General features: G+C 50.5%; 2 protein-coding genes, 8 non-coding genes and 1 pseudogene across 10 annotated transcripts; all 11 read right to left on the bottom strand.

Annotated features, from left to right (window-relative positions):
- Nucleotides 1-1,393: 1,393 nt before the first annotated feature.
- On the bottom strand, nucleotides 1,394-4,155 carry LOC144129513 (uncharacterized). The gene is made up of 2 exons (XM_077663671.1): nucleotides 2,969-4,155; nucleotides 1,394-1,427 (listed from the first exon to the last, which is right to left on the bottom strand). The coding sequence occupies exons 1-2, from the start codon at nucleotides 4,153-4,155 to the stop codon at nucleotides 1,394-1,396; spliced, it is 1,221 nt and encodes a 406-aa protein (XP_077519797.1).
- Nucleotides 4,156-4,798: 643 nt separating this feature from the next.
- On the bottom strand, nucleotides 4,799-4,917 carry LOC144130698 (5S ribosomal RNA). Its single transcript, XR_013314183.1, has one exon. It is a non-coding gene; the product is annotated as a 5S ribosomal RNA (ribosomal RNA).
- Nucleotides 4,918-5,507: 590 nt separating this feature from the next.
- On the bottom strand, nucleotides 5,508-5,626 carry LOC144130686 (5S ribosomal RNA). The gene has a single exon (XR_013314180.1). It is a non-coding gene; the product is annotated as a 5S ribosomal RNA (ribosomal RNA).
- A 582-nt stretch (nucleotides 5,627-6,208) lies between these two features.
- LOC144131246 (5S ribosomal RNA) lies at nucleotides 6,209-6,327 on the bottom strand. Its single transcript, XR_013314663.1, has one exon. It is a non-coding gene; the product is annotated as a 5S ribosomal RNA (ribosomal RNA).
- Nucleotides 6,328-6,910: 583 nt separating this feature from the next.
- On the bottom strand, nucleotides 6,911-7,029 carry LOC144130674 (5S ribosomal RNA). Its single transcript, XR_013314173.1, has one exon. It is a non-coding gene; the product is annotated as a 5S ribosomal RNA (ribosomal RNA).
- Nucleotides 7,030-7,610: 581 nt separating this feature from the next.
- LOC144131245 (5S ribosomal RNA) lies at nucleotides 7,611-7,729 on the bottom strand. The gene has a single exon (XR_013314662.1). It is a non-coding gene; the product is annotated as a 5S ribosomal RNA (ribosomal RNA).
- A 584-nt stretch (nucleotides 7,730-8,313) lies between these two features.
- On the bottom strand, nucleotides 8,314-8,432 carry LOC144130670 (5S ribosomal RNA). The gene has a single exon (XR_013314169.1). It is a non-coding gene; the product is annotated as a 5S ribosomal RNA (ribosomal RNA).
- Nucleotides 8,433-9,015: 583 nt separating this feature from the next.
- Nucleotides 9,016-9,134, bottom strand: LOC144130639 (5S ribosomal RNA; annotated as a pseudogene).
- Nucleotides 9,135-12,727: 3,593 nt separating this feature from the next.
- On the bottom strand, nucleotides 12,728-13,937 carry LOC144130131 (uncharacterized). Its single transcript, XM_077664145.1, has one exon. It carries the CDS (start codon nucleotides 13,935-13,937, stop codon nucleotides 12,747-12,749), a length of 1,191 nt encoding a protein of 396 aa, XP_077520271.1. The 3' UTR covers nucleotides 12,728-12,746.
- Nucleotides 13,938-14,580: 643 nt separating this feature from the next.
- Nucleotides 14,581-14,699, bottom strand: LOC144130661 (5S ribosomal RNA). The gene has a single exon (XR_013314168.1). It is a non-coding gene; the product is annotated as a 5S ribosomal RNA (ribosomal RNA).
- A 590-nt stretch (nucleotides 14,700-15,289) lies between these two features.
- Nucleotides 15,290-15,408, bottom strand: LOC144130649 (5S ribosomal RNA). Its single transcript, XR_013314167.1, has one exon. It is a non-coding gene; the product is annotated as a 5S ribosomal RNA (ribosomal RNA).
- Between the last annotated feature and the right edge of the window lie 339 nt (nucleotides 15,409-15,747).

Genomic DNA, 15,747 nt, shown 5'->3' with positions numbered 1-15,747 from the left:
GGACCGATATAAAGGCACGGGGAGAACCACACTACAGAGGTCTTTATACAGTTTTTTCCGGTTGACTTCACTCAGGTATTGCAGTGAAAACCGCGCCATCAAAAACCTACATGAAACCACAACTTCGCGTAGAAAACCATGCACTCCACCGGGCATACTGCCAGCAGAGACAACCATATTAGGCAAGTGCTTCCCCAGGCGAAGTTGACAGACAGTGTGTAGAAACGGGTGCTTAACGTCCCGAAGAAATAAATACCGATTGACAACCTGTCTCAAAAACAAATGTGACAAACTGAGTCCTCCATTTCGAACTCGTAGAAATAAATTGGTGCGGCTTGATCTTTCCCAGGAAGATGCCCACACGAACACTGCAAACACCCGATGAAATTTTTGGATATGAACCCTGGAGCAATGCAAGACTTGAAGGACATACCAAAGTTTGCTCACTAAAAATATGTTGCAAATTGTGGCTCTCGAGAACATTGACCAATTCCAGCCATTCCATTTATTCACTCTTTCCCTCATTTTATCCACTTCACTCCTCCAGTAGGCTTCGCTGTCTTTGTAACACTCAAGAGGAACTCCCAAGTATTTAACAGGAGTCGTAGTAAAACTCATGTTGGCAAAAGTGTCTGGGGCCTCCGGCCAATCCCCGTGCCAGAATCCCAGGCACTTACTCCAGTTTACCGCGCTGCCACTGGCCGCACAAAAACTTTTAACACACTTAACAGCCTGTGTTACACTGTCGTAATCATTACAAAACATGGCTATATCATCCGCATAAGCCAACAGTCGGACTTCTAACTGATGTAGTTTAAAACCGCGCATACAATCGCTCTGTATCACGCTCAAACAAAATGACTCTATATACAAACAAAACAACAGTGGCGAAAGAGGGCAACCCTGGCGCACCGAGCGTTTGACTGGAATGCGTGTACCCACAACCTTGTTGACAATTAGACTTGTCGTGCAATCCTGGTACGCCATGGCGACCCCGCCTCGAATAATTCTACCCACATTCACATGATCTAGAATGCACAGAAGAATTTCATGAGGCACCCTATCGAAAGCTTTCTCCAGATCAATTTGGATCATTGCCACTTGTGTGCCCATTGCGTCGCAGCACTCAAGGATACTACGCGCTACATGTATATTTGAGAAAATAGATCGGCCTTTAATTCCGCACGTTTGATGCGGCCCCACCAGGTCAGTAATGACTGTCTGCAATCGCTTAGCCAAAATTTTCATCATTATCTTATAGTCTCCATTTGTGAGGCAAATTGGACGGTAAGAAGTTACTCTGCGCAATACAGAGGGGTCTTCTGATTTCGGTATAAGAACAGTGTGGGAGGATGTGAAGGACGGCGGCAGTACATTGAGATCGAATGCCTCATTATAGACAGCAGCTAAAACTGGTGAAATTATTCCTTTTAGACGTTTGTAAAAGGCTGAGGTCAGACCATCCGGGCCCGGAGACTTCCCCGGCTGCAAGCTTTCAATAGCGTTTTCCACCTCCTCTACTGAGATAGCTGCCTCCAATAGTTCCTTCGTACTGTCGTCTAGGCTGGGCATCAACCAAAGGAAGTCCTTCTTGAAACGATCAATGTCAACTGAGCAGTTGGCAAATAACCCACTGTAGTGCTCGAAGAAAGCGCGCTCAATATCTTCTGCTGTGTCACTAACTTTTCCACCAACTTCAATTTCCACTATCTGATTGCGCCGCGCGTGTCACTTTTCTGCGCCCAACGCTCTTTTTGATGGAACTTCCCCCGCTATCAGCTTTTCAGCTCTCGCTCGCACCAGAGCACCGTGGTATCTTTCGATGTCGTACTGTTCTATTTTATGCTTTAGTGCGCGAATATCGTCCATGAACATGCCGGGTCTACTACACTCTTCACTGATCAATTTTTCCAAGTTTCTGCGCATCGTTTTTTCCTCTGCCCCCTTTTGTCTGCGTATAGCGCTCGCCCGCTCCAATGCTTTCATTTTAACTGTCTGCTTGAAGTTCTCCCATTTTTCTCTGTACGTCGTATTACCCATATGTTTCATTGCATCAACTTGCGTCGTCACGTCTGCCATAAAAATTTCATCATCCAGTAATTTTGAATTCAATTTCCATAACTGCCACTCGAAGCTTCTTTTCCTTTCTTTCGTGCTTGCTACTAGAAAACTGACTAAGCAGTGATCAGTAAATGAAACAGCGCTCACTCGGTACTCCTTGCAAAAGGGTACCAAATCAAGGCTTACGTATGCTCTATCCAAACGAGCGTGGCTCGAAGCCTGAAAATGGGTGTACTGCGTATTTCTTCCACCACCAAGGCATTCAGCCACATCCGCCAAACTACTGTTCCCTATTATTTCATTTAGGGCAGTCGTGCTTGCATCCTTGTACGGTCGGGTGCTAGTTTTGTCCCGGGATGAAAGAACGCAGTTGAAATCACCAATAAGAATGACCAACCTATTACACTGGGTATACTGTTTTAGCTGTTCAAAAAACCTGCACCTTTCCCCGGCAACAGTCGGCGCATACAAACAGATGACACGCCACTCCAAGGACGATAACAAGAAATCACATACAATAAACCGTCCTGACGTGCATGACGTAACGGCTTCTATTTTAGCTCCTAGACTATGTCGGACCAACAATGCGCAGCCTGAAGAATATCCCACGGAATGGCTCACAATAGCACAGTATCGCGCTACGAATTGCTGCACCATGCCCCCGGTTTCCACGTCGCCCTCGACTTTCGTCTCCTGCACTGCTAGAATGTCAAGGTCAAAGTCGCTTAACAGGCGGTACAGTTGACTCTGCTTCCTCCTTGAGGCAAGCCCTCGGACATTTAATGTTGCCACGCGAATGGACTTATCCATAGTCATCATAGCAAGGCGGGAAAGAAAACCGGGGGCACGGCGCTTACCTCACAACTGCGGTTTTATCCGGAGTGTGCTAGCACAGGGCGGTCCTCACGGCGGCATAGGCGGCGTTTCCGCCGTCTTGCGCGCCGCCGAAGTGTTCGGCAGCGGTCGAAAAGAAGGACGCCGTCCAACAGTCGTCTTGGCTGGCGGCTCGTCTGCAGCAACGACACTAAGCTCCTTCCCATTTTCGCCTGCGTCGTGAGGTCGCTTTGCAGCGGCACTAATACTGTCGCTGTCCATCACGGTGACTGGTGCCGGCTCGGTGGGTGGTTTCTCGCCTCCTCCGGGAGAGGGGTGGCCCGTAGTGCTTGCCTCATCCTTCTCGTTCCCGCCTTCTGCGTCGTCATGTCGCCGCTTGTCTGCGGGTTTATCTCCGCCGTCAATTAGTGCGTCCCCTTGAAAGTTCGACGATGCACCTTGCGTAACCAGGTTACGGCTCGTCCTTGCTGTTTCCTCTGAGTCTTCCTCGTCCATCAGGTGGTCCGATATGTCGTTTGCCTGCACTGGTCCGGCTACGCTGGCGTACGTCTTTGCGCAATCAGCATCGACGTGGCCGAAACGACGACAACGACTACAGCGCGGCACTTTGCAGTCGCGACGTATGTGCCCGGTGCTCTTGCAGCGCAGACACAGAGGAGCGCGGCCCGGCACAACAACAAGAGTTAGCTCTCCGGCTATCTTGATCTGATGCGGAATATCGTCTATTTTGACGTCGGCATGCAATTTTAGGCCAACTGTACGAGTCGTCGACCCTTTTTCAGTGACACCGAGCGCCCGCCACTTCTCCCGGGTCACTTCCAACACCTTCCCGTAGGGCGACAGTGCCACGCGAACGTCTTCGTCGGTAACGCCATGCAGCAACCAGTGCACCTTTACGCGAACCTCTCGGTTATTCGGATCAATGAGCAAACATGGGCGATCCTTTACCTTCACGTCGACGGCCAAAAGCAGCTTCTGAGCAGCATCAGCAGTTGTCATTGTCACAGCCCACACGTGGTTCATTTGATACGCCCCCAACGCCACAACGTCGGGAAGCGCACCAAGGTTGGCCAAAGTGTCCCGGTAGTCTTCAACACGATAGGGCCGGGCTCTTGGATCGCCGTGCATGAAAACGGTGTTGGCGACGATGCGTCCGGATGGCAGATTGGGCAGAATAACCTGATAATCTTCGGCAGTAGCCGCAAAAAACCTGTTACCGCGGCCCGACTGGGCCGCTGAAACCGCTCCGACGGAGCTCATGATAACGCGTCCGTCACGCTCGGTGGCCGGAAGTCGAATCGAGCATGGTATGGCCGATGGCGAGAAATACACTTTTCGAAGCGCTTATGTAGTGTAATAGCCTCCTTTATACTGTAGTGTATGCAGCCGCTCCCGAATGCAAAACTTCGCACGAATACTTCCCTCGCTCGTGGCAACAGGCGCCGAGCGTGCAATTACGTGCCCTGGGCTTTTCTCAGCCGTTCTGGCGATCGTAACGCACTGCGGCATGCATCGAAAGAGCAGCGGGAGCAAGCCTCTGGTGTTGACACATGGACCGGGCAAGGAAAGCGTGTCGACTATATCGATGAACGCTAATTGTGCGCTACTGCGCAGTCTTATGCGCTAACTGGGACTCCCTGTTATCTAGGCGCATTGCCCAGTTTAATCTGCACTGTACACGCCGCCGTAGACGTCAGAATGACAGCCGGGCGGTCGCTTTTCAGTTTTGCCGCAAGCACGCGTGCTCGGAATTTCGCGTCCGCACGTACGTACATTGCCAGTGGGAATGTGTTATTTATAACAATAACGCGAAACCTCCTACAGTTGCACGAGGCATATCGGATAAATGATATAACTATGAGGCAAAAAAAAAGCTTTAGAGACGAAAAAAATGCAAAAGAAGTGCCATCAGCACTCGGTGTTCCCAGGTGGTCTCCCTCCCAAGTACTGACCGAGCCCAATGCTGCTTAGCTTCGGTGATCGGACGAGAACCGGCGTATTCAGCATGGTATGGCCGATGGCGAGAAATACACTTTTCGAAGCGCTTATGTAGTGTCATAGCCTCCTTTATACTGTAGTGTATGCAGGCGCTCCCGAATGCAAAACTTCGCACGAATACTTCCCTCGCTCGTGGCAACAGGCGCCGAGCGTGCAATTACGTGCCCTGGGCTTTTCTCAGCCGTTCTGGCGATCGTAACGCACTGCGGCATGCATCGAAAGATCAGCGGGAGCAAGCCTCTGGTGTTGACACATGGACCGGGCAAGGAAAGCGTGTCGACTATATCGATGAACGCTAATTGTGCGCTACTGCGCAGTCTTATGCGCTAACTGGGACTCCCTGTTATCTAGGCGCATTGCCGAGTTTAATCTGCACTGTACACGCCGCCGTAGACGTCAGAATGACAGCCGGGAAGCCGGGCGGTCGCTTTTCAGTTTTGCCGCAAGCACGCGTGCACGGAATTTCGCGTCCGCACGTACGTACATTGCCAGTGGGAATGTGTTATTTATAACAATAACGCGAAACCTCCTACAGTTGCACGAGGCATATCGGATAAATGATATAACTATGAGGCAAAAAAAAAGCGTTAGAGACGAAAAAAATGCAAAAGAAGTGCCATCAGCACTCGGTGTTCCCAGGTGGTCTCCCTCCCAAGTACTGACCGAGCCCAATGCTGCTTAGCTTCGGTGATCGGACGAGAACCGGCGTATTCAGCATGGTATGGCCGATGGCGAGAAATACACTTTTCGAAGCGCATATGTAGTGTCATAGCCTCCTTTATACTGTAGTGTATGCAGCCGCTCCCGAATGCAAAACTTCGCACGAATACTTCCCTCGCTCGTGGCAACAGGCGCCGAGCGTGCAATTACGTGCCCTGGGCTTTTCTCAGCCGTTCTGGCGATCGTAACGCACTGCGGCATGCATCGAAAGAGCAGCGGGAGCAAGCCTGTGCTGTTGACACATGGACCGGGCAAGGAAAGCGTGTCGACTATATCGATGAACGCTAATTGTGCGCTACTGCGCAGTCTTATGCGCTAACTGGGACTCCCTGTTATCTAGGCGCATTGCCGAGTTTAATCTGCACTGTACACGCCGCCGTAGACGTCAGAATGACAGCCGGGCGGTCGCTTTTCAGTTTTTCCGCAAGCACGCGTGCACGGAATTTCGCGTCCGCACGTACGTACATTGCCAGTGGGAATGTGTTATTTATAACAATAACGCTAAACCTCCTACAGTTGCACGAGGCATATCGGATAAATGATATAACTATGAGGCAAAAAAAAAGCGTTAGAGACGAAAAAAATGCAAAAGAAGTGCCATCAGCACTCGGTGTTCCCAGGTGGTCTCCCTCCCAAGTACTGACCGAGCCCAATGCTGCTTAGCTTCGGTGATCGGACGAGAGCCGGCGTATTCAGCATGGTATGGCCGATGGCGAGAAATACACTTTTCGAAGCGCTTATGTAGTGTCATAGCCTCCTTTATACTGTAGTGTATGCAGGCGCTCCCGAATGCAAAACTTCGCACGAATACTTCCCTCGCTCGTGGCAACAGGCGCCGAGCGTGCAATTACGTGCCCTGGGCTTTTCTCAGCCGTTCTGGCGATCGTAACGCACTGCGGCATGCATCGAAAGAGCAGCGGGAGCAAGCCTCTGGTGTTGACACATGGACCGGGCAAGGAAAGCGTGTCGACTATATCGATGAACGCTAATTGTGCGCTACTGCGCAGTCTTATGCGCTAACTGGGACTCCCTGTTATCTAGGCGCATTGCCGAGTTTAATCTGCACTGTACACGCCGCCGTAGACGTCAGAATGACAGCCGGGCGGTCGCTTTTCAGTTTTGCCGCAAGCACGCGTGCACGGAATTTCGCGTCCGCACGTACGTACATTGCCAGTGGGAATGTGTTATTTATAACAATAACGCGAAACCTCCTACAGTTGCACGAGGCATATCGGATAAATGATATAACTATGAGGCAAAAAAAAAAGCGTTAGAGACGAAAAAAATGCAAAAGAAGTGCCATCAGCACTCGGTGTTCCCAGGTGGTCTCCCTCCCAAGTACTGACCGAGCCCAATGCTGCTTAGCTTCGGTGATCGGACGAGAACCGGCGTATTCAGCATGGTATGGCCGATGGCGAGAAATACACTTTTCGAAGCGCTTATGTAGTGTCATAGCCTCCTTTATACTGTAGTGTATGCAGCCGCTCCCGAATGCAAAACTTCGCACGAATACTTCCCTCGCTCGTGGCAACAGGCGCCGAGCGTGCAATTACGTGCCCTGGGCTTTTCTCAGCCGTTCTGGCGATCGTAACGCACTGCGGCATGCATCGAAAGAGCAGCGGGAGCAAGCCTGTGCTGTTGACACATGGACCGGGCAAGGAAAGCGTGTCGACTATATCGATGAACGCTAATTGTGCGCTACTGCGCAGTCTTATGCGCTAACTGGGACTCCCTGTTATCTAGGCGCATTGCCGAGTTTAATCTGCACTGTACACGCCGCCGTAGACGTCAGAATGACAGCCGGGCGATCGCTTTTCAGTTTTTCCGCAAGCACGCGTGCACGGAATTTCGCGTCCGCACGTACGTACATTGCCAGTGGGAATGTGTTATTTATAACAATAACGCGAAACCTCCTACAGTTGCACGAGGCATATCGGATAAATGATATAACTATGAGGCAAAAAAAAGCGTTAGAGACGAAAAAAATGCAAAAGAAGTGCCATCAGCACTCGGTGTTCCCAGGTGGTCTCCCTCCCAAGTACTGACCGAGCCCAATGCTGCTTAGCTTCGGTGATCGGACGAGAGCCGGCGTATTCAGCATGGTATGGCCGATGGCGAGAAATACACTTTTCGAAGCGCTTATGTAGTGTCATAGCCTCCTTTATACTGTAGTGTATGCAGGCGCTCCCGAATGCAAAACTTCGCACGAATACTTCCCTCGCTCGTGGCAACAGGCGCCGAGCGTGCAATTACGTGCCCTGGGCTTTTCTCAGCCGTTCTGGCGATCGTAACGCACTGCGGCATGCATCGAAAGAGCAGCGGGAGCAAGCCTCTGGTGTTGACACATGGACCGGGCAAGGAAAGCGTGTCGACTATATCGATGAACGCTAATTGTGCGCTACTGCGCAGTCTTATGCGCTAACTGGGACTCCCTGTTATCTAGGCGCATTGCCGAGTTTAATCTGCACTGTACACGCCGCCGTAGACGTCAGAATGACAGCCGGGCGGTCGCTTTTCAGTTTTGCCGCAAGCACGCGTGCACGGAATTTCGCGTCCGCACGTACGTACATTGCCAGTGGGAATGTGTTATTTATAACAATAACGCGAAACCTCCTACAGTTGCACGAGGCATATCGGATAAATGATATAACTATGAGGCAAAAAAAAAAAGCGTTAGAGACGAAAAAAATGCAAAAGAAGTGCCATCAGCACTCGGTGTTCCCAGGTGGTCTCCCTCCCAAGTACTGACCGAGCCCAATGCTGCTTAGCTTCGGTGATCGGACGAGAACCGGCGTATTCAGCATGGTATGGCCGATGGCGAGAAATACACTTTTCGAAGCGCTTATGTAGTGTCATAGCCTCCTTTATACTGTAGTGTATGCAGCCGCTCCCGAATGCAAAACTTCGCACGAATACTTCCCTCGCTCGTGGCAACAGGCGCCGAGCGTGCAATTACGTGCCCTGGGCTTTTCTCAGCCGTTCTGGCGATCGTAACGCACTGCGGCATGCATCGAAAGAGCAGCGGGAGCAAGCCTCTGGTGTTGACACATGGACCGGGCAAGGAAAGCGTGTCGACTATATCGATGAACGCTAATTGTGCGCTACTGCGCAGTCTTATGCGCTAACTGGGACTCCCTGTTATCTAGGCGCATTGCCCAGTTTAATCTGCACTGTACACGCCGCCGTAGACGTCAGAATGACAGCCGGGCGGTCGCTTTTCAGTTTTGCCGCAAGCACGCGTGCTCGGAATTTCGCGTCCGCACGTACGTACATTGCCAGTGGGAATGTGTTTTTTATAACAATAACGCGAAACCTCCTACAGTTGCACGAGGCATATCGGATAAATGATATAACTATGAGGCAAAAAAAAAAGCTTTAGAGACGAAAAAAATGCAAAAGAAGTGCCATCAGCACTCGGTGTTCCCAGGTGGTCTCCCTCCCAAGTACTGACCGAGCCCAATGCTGCTTAGCTTCGGTGATCGGACGAGAACCGGCGTATTCAGCATGGTATGGCCTTTTTTTTTTTTCTTTATTGCCGGTATTTTGACCCACATGAAAAGAAAACACATATTCATACATAAGCACTAAAACACAATCAACATCTTTGTTAAAACAACGGCCGCCCAGCTTGTGCGGTCACGCTCATACTAAAATTCCTTCATCGCCAATAATAACTCAACACGTGATAGCCACTGTGGACTACATTCCAGCATCTTTTTCTCCTGAACAAAGTTGCTTATGCTTTCTTTGAAATATTGACGTGCCGGTCTTGCATCGAGATCGGCGTGCCTTACTGCCATTCTGCATTTCCAAATACTGTGTAGGGCTATTAGCATGATCAAATCAAATGGGGTACCGTCATCACTTTCAATTGGCAAGTAGCGAATTCCGTACCCATCAAGCGGAAATTCTTTTTTGATTGTGCGCTGAAGCACATCCCAAAGGAACACAGCATCCCAGCATTCAAGGAACACATGCTCAATTGTCTCCTCCTTTCTGCATATTATACAGTGAGTACCCCAGGGAACAAAAAAACCTTTTTCAGCCATCCACGGTTTGACAGTCAGAGTTCCAGTGTGTAATTTGAAAAAGAAAGTCTTAACACCAGACGGGACTAACATTGCCTTAACACGCTTTAGTACCTTGTTACCTATACCTTCCCTGTAAAGGGACCGATATAAAGGCACGGGGAGAACCACACTACAGAGGTCTTTATACAGTTTTTTCCGGTTGACTTCACTCAGGTATTGCAGTGAAAACCGCGCCATCAAAAACCTACATGAAACCACAACTTCGCGTAGAAAACCATGCACTCCACCGGGCATACTGCCAGCAGAGACAACCATATTAGGCAAGTGCTTCCCCAGGCGAAGTTGACAGACAGTGTGTAGAAACGGGTGCTTAACGTCCCGAAGAAATAAATACCGATTGACAACCTGTCTCAAAAACAAATGTGACAAACTGAGTCCTCCATTTCGAACTCGTAGAAATAAATTGGTGCGGCTTGATCTTTCCCAGGAAGATGCCCACACGAACACTGCAAACACCCGATGAAATTTTTGGATATGAACCCTGGAGCAATGCAAGACTTGAAGGACATACCAAAGTTTGCTCACTAAAAATATGTTGCAAATTGTGGCTCTCGAGAACATTGACCAATTCCAGCCATTCCATTTATTCACTCTTTCCCTCATTTTATCCACTTCACTCCTCCAGTAGGCTTCGCTGTCTTTGTAACACTCAAGAGGAACTCCCAAGTATTTAACAGGAGTCGTAGTAAAACTCATGTTGGCAAAAGTGTCTGGGGCCTCCGGCCAATCCCCGTGCCAGAATCCCAGGCACTTACTCCAGTTTACCGCGCTGCCACTGGCCGCACAAAAACTTTTAACACACTTAACAGCCTGTGTTACACTGTCGTAATCATTACAAAACATGGCTATATCATCCGCATAAGCCAACAGTCGGACTTCTAACTGATGTAGTTTAAAACCGCGCATACAATCGCTCTGTATCACGCTCAAACAAAATGACTCTATATACAAACAAAACAACAGTGGCGAAAGAGGGCAACCCTGGCGCACCGAGCGTTTGACTGGAATGCGTGTACCCACAACCTTGTTGACAATTAGACTTGTCGTGCAATCCTGGTACGCCATGGCGACCCCGCCTCGAATAATTCTACCCACATTCACATGATCTAGAATGCACAGAAGAATTTCATGAGGCACCCTATCGAAAGCTTTCTCCAGATCAATTTGGATCATTGCCACTTGTGTGCCCATTGCGTCGCAGCACTCAAGGATACTACGCGCTACATGTATATTTGAGAAAATAGATCGGCCTTTAATTCCGCACGTTTGATGCGGCCCCACCAGGTCAGTAATGACTGTCTGCAATCGCTTAGCCAAAATTTTCATCATTATCTTATAGTCTCCATTTGTGAGGCAAATTGGACGGTAAGAAGTTACTCTGCGCAATACAGAGGGGTCTTCTGATTTCGGTATAAGAACAGTGTGGGAGGATGTGAAGGACGGCGGCAGTACATTGAGATCGAATGCCTCATTATAGACAGCAGCTAAAACTGGTGAAATTATTCCTTTTAGACGTTTGTAAAAGGCTGAGGTCAGACCATCCGGGCCCGGAGACTTCCCCGGCTGCAAGCTTTCAATAGCGTTTTCCACCTCCTCTACTGAGATAGCTGCCTCCAATAGTTCCTTCGTACTGTCGTCTAGGCTGGGCATCAACCAAAGGAAGTCCTTCTTGAAACGATCAATGTCAACTGAGCAGTTGGCAAATAACCCACTGTAGTGCTCGAAGAAAGCGCGCTCAATATCTTCTGCTGTGTCACTAACTTTTCCACCAACTTCAATTTCCACTATCTGATTGCGCCGCGCGTGCCACTTTTCTGCGCCCAACGCTCTTTTTGATGGAACTTCCCCCGCTATCAGCTTTTCAGCTCTCGCTCGCACCAGAGCACCGTGGTATCTTTCGATGTCGTACTGTTCTATTTTATGCTTTAGTGCGCGAATATCGTCCATGAACATGCCGGGTCTACTACACTCTTCACTGATCAATTTTTCCAAGTTTCTGCGCATCGTTTTTTCCTCTGCCCCCTTTTGTCTGCGTATAGCGCTCGCCCGCTCCAATGCTTTCATTTTAACTGTCTGCTTGAAGTTCTCCCATTTTTCTCTGTACGTCGTATTACCCATATGTTTCATTGCATCAACTTGCGTCGTCACGTCTGCCATAAAAATTTCATCATCCAGTAATTTTGAATTCAATTTCCATAACTGCCACTCGAAGCTTCTTTTCCTTTCTTTCGTGCTTGCTACTAGAAAACTGACTAAGCAGTGATCAGTAAATGAAACAGCGCTCACTCGGTACTCCTTGCAAAAGGGTACCAAATCAAGGCTTACGTATGCTCTATCCAAACGAGCGTGGCTCGAAGCCTGAAAATGGGTGTACTGCGTATTTCTTCCACCACCAAGGCATTCAGCCACATCCGCCAAACTACTGTTCCCTATTATTTCATTTAGGGCAGTCGTGCTTGCATCCTTGTACGGTCGGGTGCTAGTTTTGTCCCGGGATGAAAGAACGCAGTTGAAATCACCAATAAGAATGACCAACCTATTACACTGGGTATACTGTTTTAGCTGTTCAAAAAACCTGCACCTTTCCCCGGCAACAGTCGGCGCATACAAACAGATGACACGCCACTCCAAGGACGATAACAAGAAATCACATACAATAAACCGTCCTGACGTGCATGACGTAACGGCTTCTATTTTAGCTCCTAGACTATGTCGGACCAACAATGCGCAGCCTGAAGAATATCCCACGGAATGGCTCACAATAGCACAGTATCGCGCTACGAATTGCTGCACCATGCCCCCGGTTTCCACGTCGCCCTCGACTTTCGTCTCCTGCACTGCTAGAATGTCAAGGTCAAAGTCGCTTAACAGGCGGTACAGTTGACTCTGCTTCCTCCTTGAGGCAAGCCCTCGGACATTTAATGTTGCCACGCGAATGGACTTATCCATAGTCATCATAGCAAGGCGGGAAAGAAAACCGGGGGCACGGCGCTTACCTCACAACTGCGGTTTGATCCGGAGTGTGCTAGCACAGGGCGGTCCTCACGGCGGCATAGGCGGCGTTTCCGCCGTCTTGCGCGCCGCCGAAGTGTTCGGCAGCGGTCGAAAAGAAGGACGCCGTCCAACAGTCGTCTTGGCTGGCGGCTCGTCTGCAGCAACGACACTAAGCTCCTTCCCATTTTCGCCTGCGTCGTGAGGTCGCTTTGCAGCGGCACTAATACTGTCGCTGTCCATCACGGTGACTGGTGCCGGCTCGGTGGGTGGTTTCTCGCCTCCTCCGGGAGAGGGGTGGCCCGTAGTGCTTGCCTCATCCTTCTCGTTCCCGCCTTCTGCGTCGTCATGTCGCCGCTTGTCTGCGGGTTTATCTCCGCCGTCAATTAGTGCGTCCCCTTGAAAGTTCGACGATGCACCTTGCGTAACCAGGTTACGGCTCGTCCTTGCTGTTTCCTCTGAGTCTTCCTCGTCCATCAGGTGGTCCGATATGTCGTTTGCCTGCACTGGTCCGGCTACGCTGGCGTACGTCTTTGCGCAATCAGCATCGACGTGGCCGAAACGACGACAACGACTACAGCGCGGCACTTTGCAGTCGCGACGTATGTGCCCGGTGCTCTTGCAGCGCAGACACAGAGGAGCGCGGCCCGGCACAACAACAAGAGTTAGCTCTCCGGCTATCTTGATCTGATGCGGAATATCGTCTATTTTGACGTCGGCATGCAATTTTAGGCCAACTGTACGAGTCGTCGACCCTTTTTCAGTGACACCGAGCGCCCGCCACTTCTCCCGGGTCACTTCCAACACCTTCCCGTAGGGCGACAGTGCCACGCGAACGTCTTCGTCGGTAACGCCATGCAGCAACCAGTGCACCTTTACGCGAACCTCTCGGTTATTCGGATCAATGAGCAAACATGGGCGATCCTTTACCTTCACGTCGACGGCCAACAGCAGCTTCTGAGCAGCATCAGCAGTTGTCATTGTCACAGCCCACACGTGGTTCATTTGATACGCCCCCAACGCCACAACGTCGGGAAGCGCACCAAGGTTGGCCAAAGTGTCCCGGTAGTCTTCAACACGATAGGGCCGGGCTCTTGGATCGCCGTGCATGAAAACGGTGTTGGCGACGATGCGTCCGGATGGCAGATTGGGCAGAATAACCTGATAATCTTCGGCAGTAGCCGCAAAAAACCTGTTACCGCGGCCCGACTGGGCCGCTGAAACCGCTCCGACGGAGCTCATGATAACGCGTCCGTCACGCTCGGTGGCCGGAAGTCGAATCGAGCATGGTATGGCCGATGGCGAGAAATACACTTTTCGAAGCGCTTATGTAGTGTAATAGCCTCCTTTATACTGTAGTGTATGCAGCCGCTCCCGAATGCAAAACTTCGCACGAATACTTCCCTCGCTCGTGGCAACAGGCGCCGAGCGTGCAATTACGTGCCCTGGGCTTTTCTCAGCCGTTCTGGCGATCGTAACGCACTGCGGCATGCATCGAAAGAGCAGCGGGAGCAAGCCTCTGGTGTTGACACATGGACCGGGCAAGGAAAGCGTGTCGACTATATCGATGAACGCTAATTGTGCGCTACTGCGCAGTCTTATGCGCTAACTGGGACTCCCTGTTATCTAGGCGCATTGCCCAGTTTAATCTGCACTGTACACGCCGCCGTAGACGTCAGAATGACAGCCGGGCGGTCGCTTTTCAGTTTTGCCGCAAGCACGCGTGCTCGGAATTTCGCGTCCGCACGTACGTACATTGCCAGTGGGAATGTGTTATTTATAACAATAACGCGAAACCTCCTACAGTTGCACGAGGCATATCGGATAAATGATATAACTATGAGGCAAAAAAAAAGCTTTAGAGACGAAAAAAATGCAAAAGAAGTGCCATCAGCACTCGGTGTTCCCAGGTGGTCTCCCTCCCAAGTACTGACCGAGCCCAATGCTGCTTAGCTTCGGTGATCGGACGAGAACCGGCGTATTCAGCATGGTATGGCCGATGGCGAGAAATACACTTTTCGAAGCGCTTATGTAGTGTCATAGCCTCCTTTATACTGTAGTGTATGCAGGCGCTCCCGAATGCAAAACTTCGCACGAATACTTCCCTCGCTCGTGGCAACAGGCGCCGAGCGTGCAATTACGTGCCCTGGGCTTTTCTCAGCCGTTCTGGCGATCGTAACGCACTGCGGCATGCATCGAAAGATCAGCGGGAGCAAGCCTCTGGTGTTGACACATGGACCGGGCAAGGAAAGCGTGTCGACTATATCGATGAACGCTAATTGTGCGCTACTGCGCAGTCTTATGCGCTAACTGGGACTCCCTGTTATCTAGGCGCATTGCCGAGTTTAATCTGCACTGTACACGCCGCCGTAGACGTCAGAATGACAGCCGGGAAGCCGGGCGGTCGCTTTTCAGTTTTGCCGCAAGCACGCGTGCACGGAATTTCGCGTCCGCACGTACGTACATTGCCAGTGGGAATGTGTTATTTATAACAATAACGCGAAACCTCCTACAGTTGCACGAGGCATATCGGATAAATGATATAACTATGAGGCAAAAAAAAAGCGTTAGAGACGAAAAAAATGCAAAAGAAGTGCCATCAGCACTCGGTGTTCCCAGGTGGTCTCCCTCCCAAGTACTGACCGAGCCCAATGCTGCTTAGCTTCGGTGATCGGACGAGAACCGGCGTATTCAGCATGGTATGGCCGATGGCGAGAAATACACTTTTCGAAGCGCTTATGTAGTGTCATAGCCTCCTTTATACTGTAGTGTATGCAGGCGCTCCCGAATGCAAAACTTCGCACGAATACTTCCCTCGCTCGTGGCAACAGGCGCCGAGCGTGCAATTACGTGCCCTGGGCTTTTCTCAGCCGTTCTGGCGATCGTAACGCACTGCGGCATGCATCGAAAGAGCAGCGGGAGCAAGCCTCTGGTGTTGACACATGGACCGGGCAAGGAAAGCGTGTCGACTATATCGATGAACGCTAATTGTGCGCTACTGCGCAGTCTTATGCGCTAACTGGGACTCCCTGTTATCTAGGCGCATTGCCGA

This window comes from Amblyomma americanum, chromosome 4, assembly GCF_052857255.1.
Source record: "Amblyomma americanum isolate KBUSLIRL-KWMA chromosome 4, ASM5285725v1, whole genome shotgun sequence".
NCBI lineage: Eukaryota > Metazoa > Arthropoda > Arachnida > Ixodida > Ixodidae > Amblyomma > Amblyomma americanum.
This window is presented reverse-complemented; position numbering and strand designations above follow the sequence as displayed.

Coding starts and splice junctions, on each gene's coding strand:
- LOC144129513 (XM_077663671.1), bottom strand. CDS start 4,155: ATGAGCTCCGTCGGAGCGGTTTCAGCGGCCCAGTCGGGCCGCGGTAAC. Junction 1,428..2,968: donor GAAACGCCGCCTATGCCGCC/GTGAGGACCGCC, acceptor AACGTCTAAAAG/GAATAATTTCACCAGTTTTA.
- LOC144130131 (XM_077664145.1), bottom strand. CDS start 13,937: ATGAGCTCCGTCGGAGCGGTTTCAGCGGCCCAGTCGGGCCGCGGTAAC.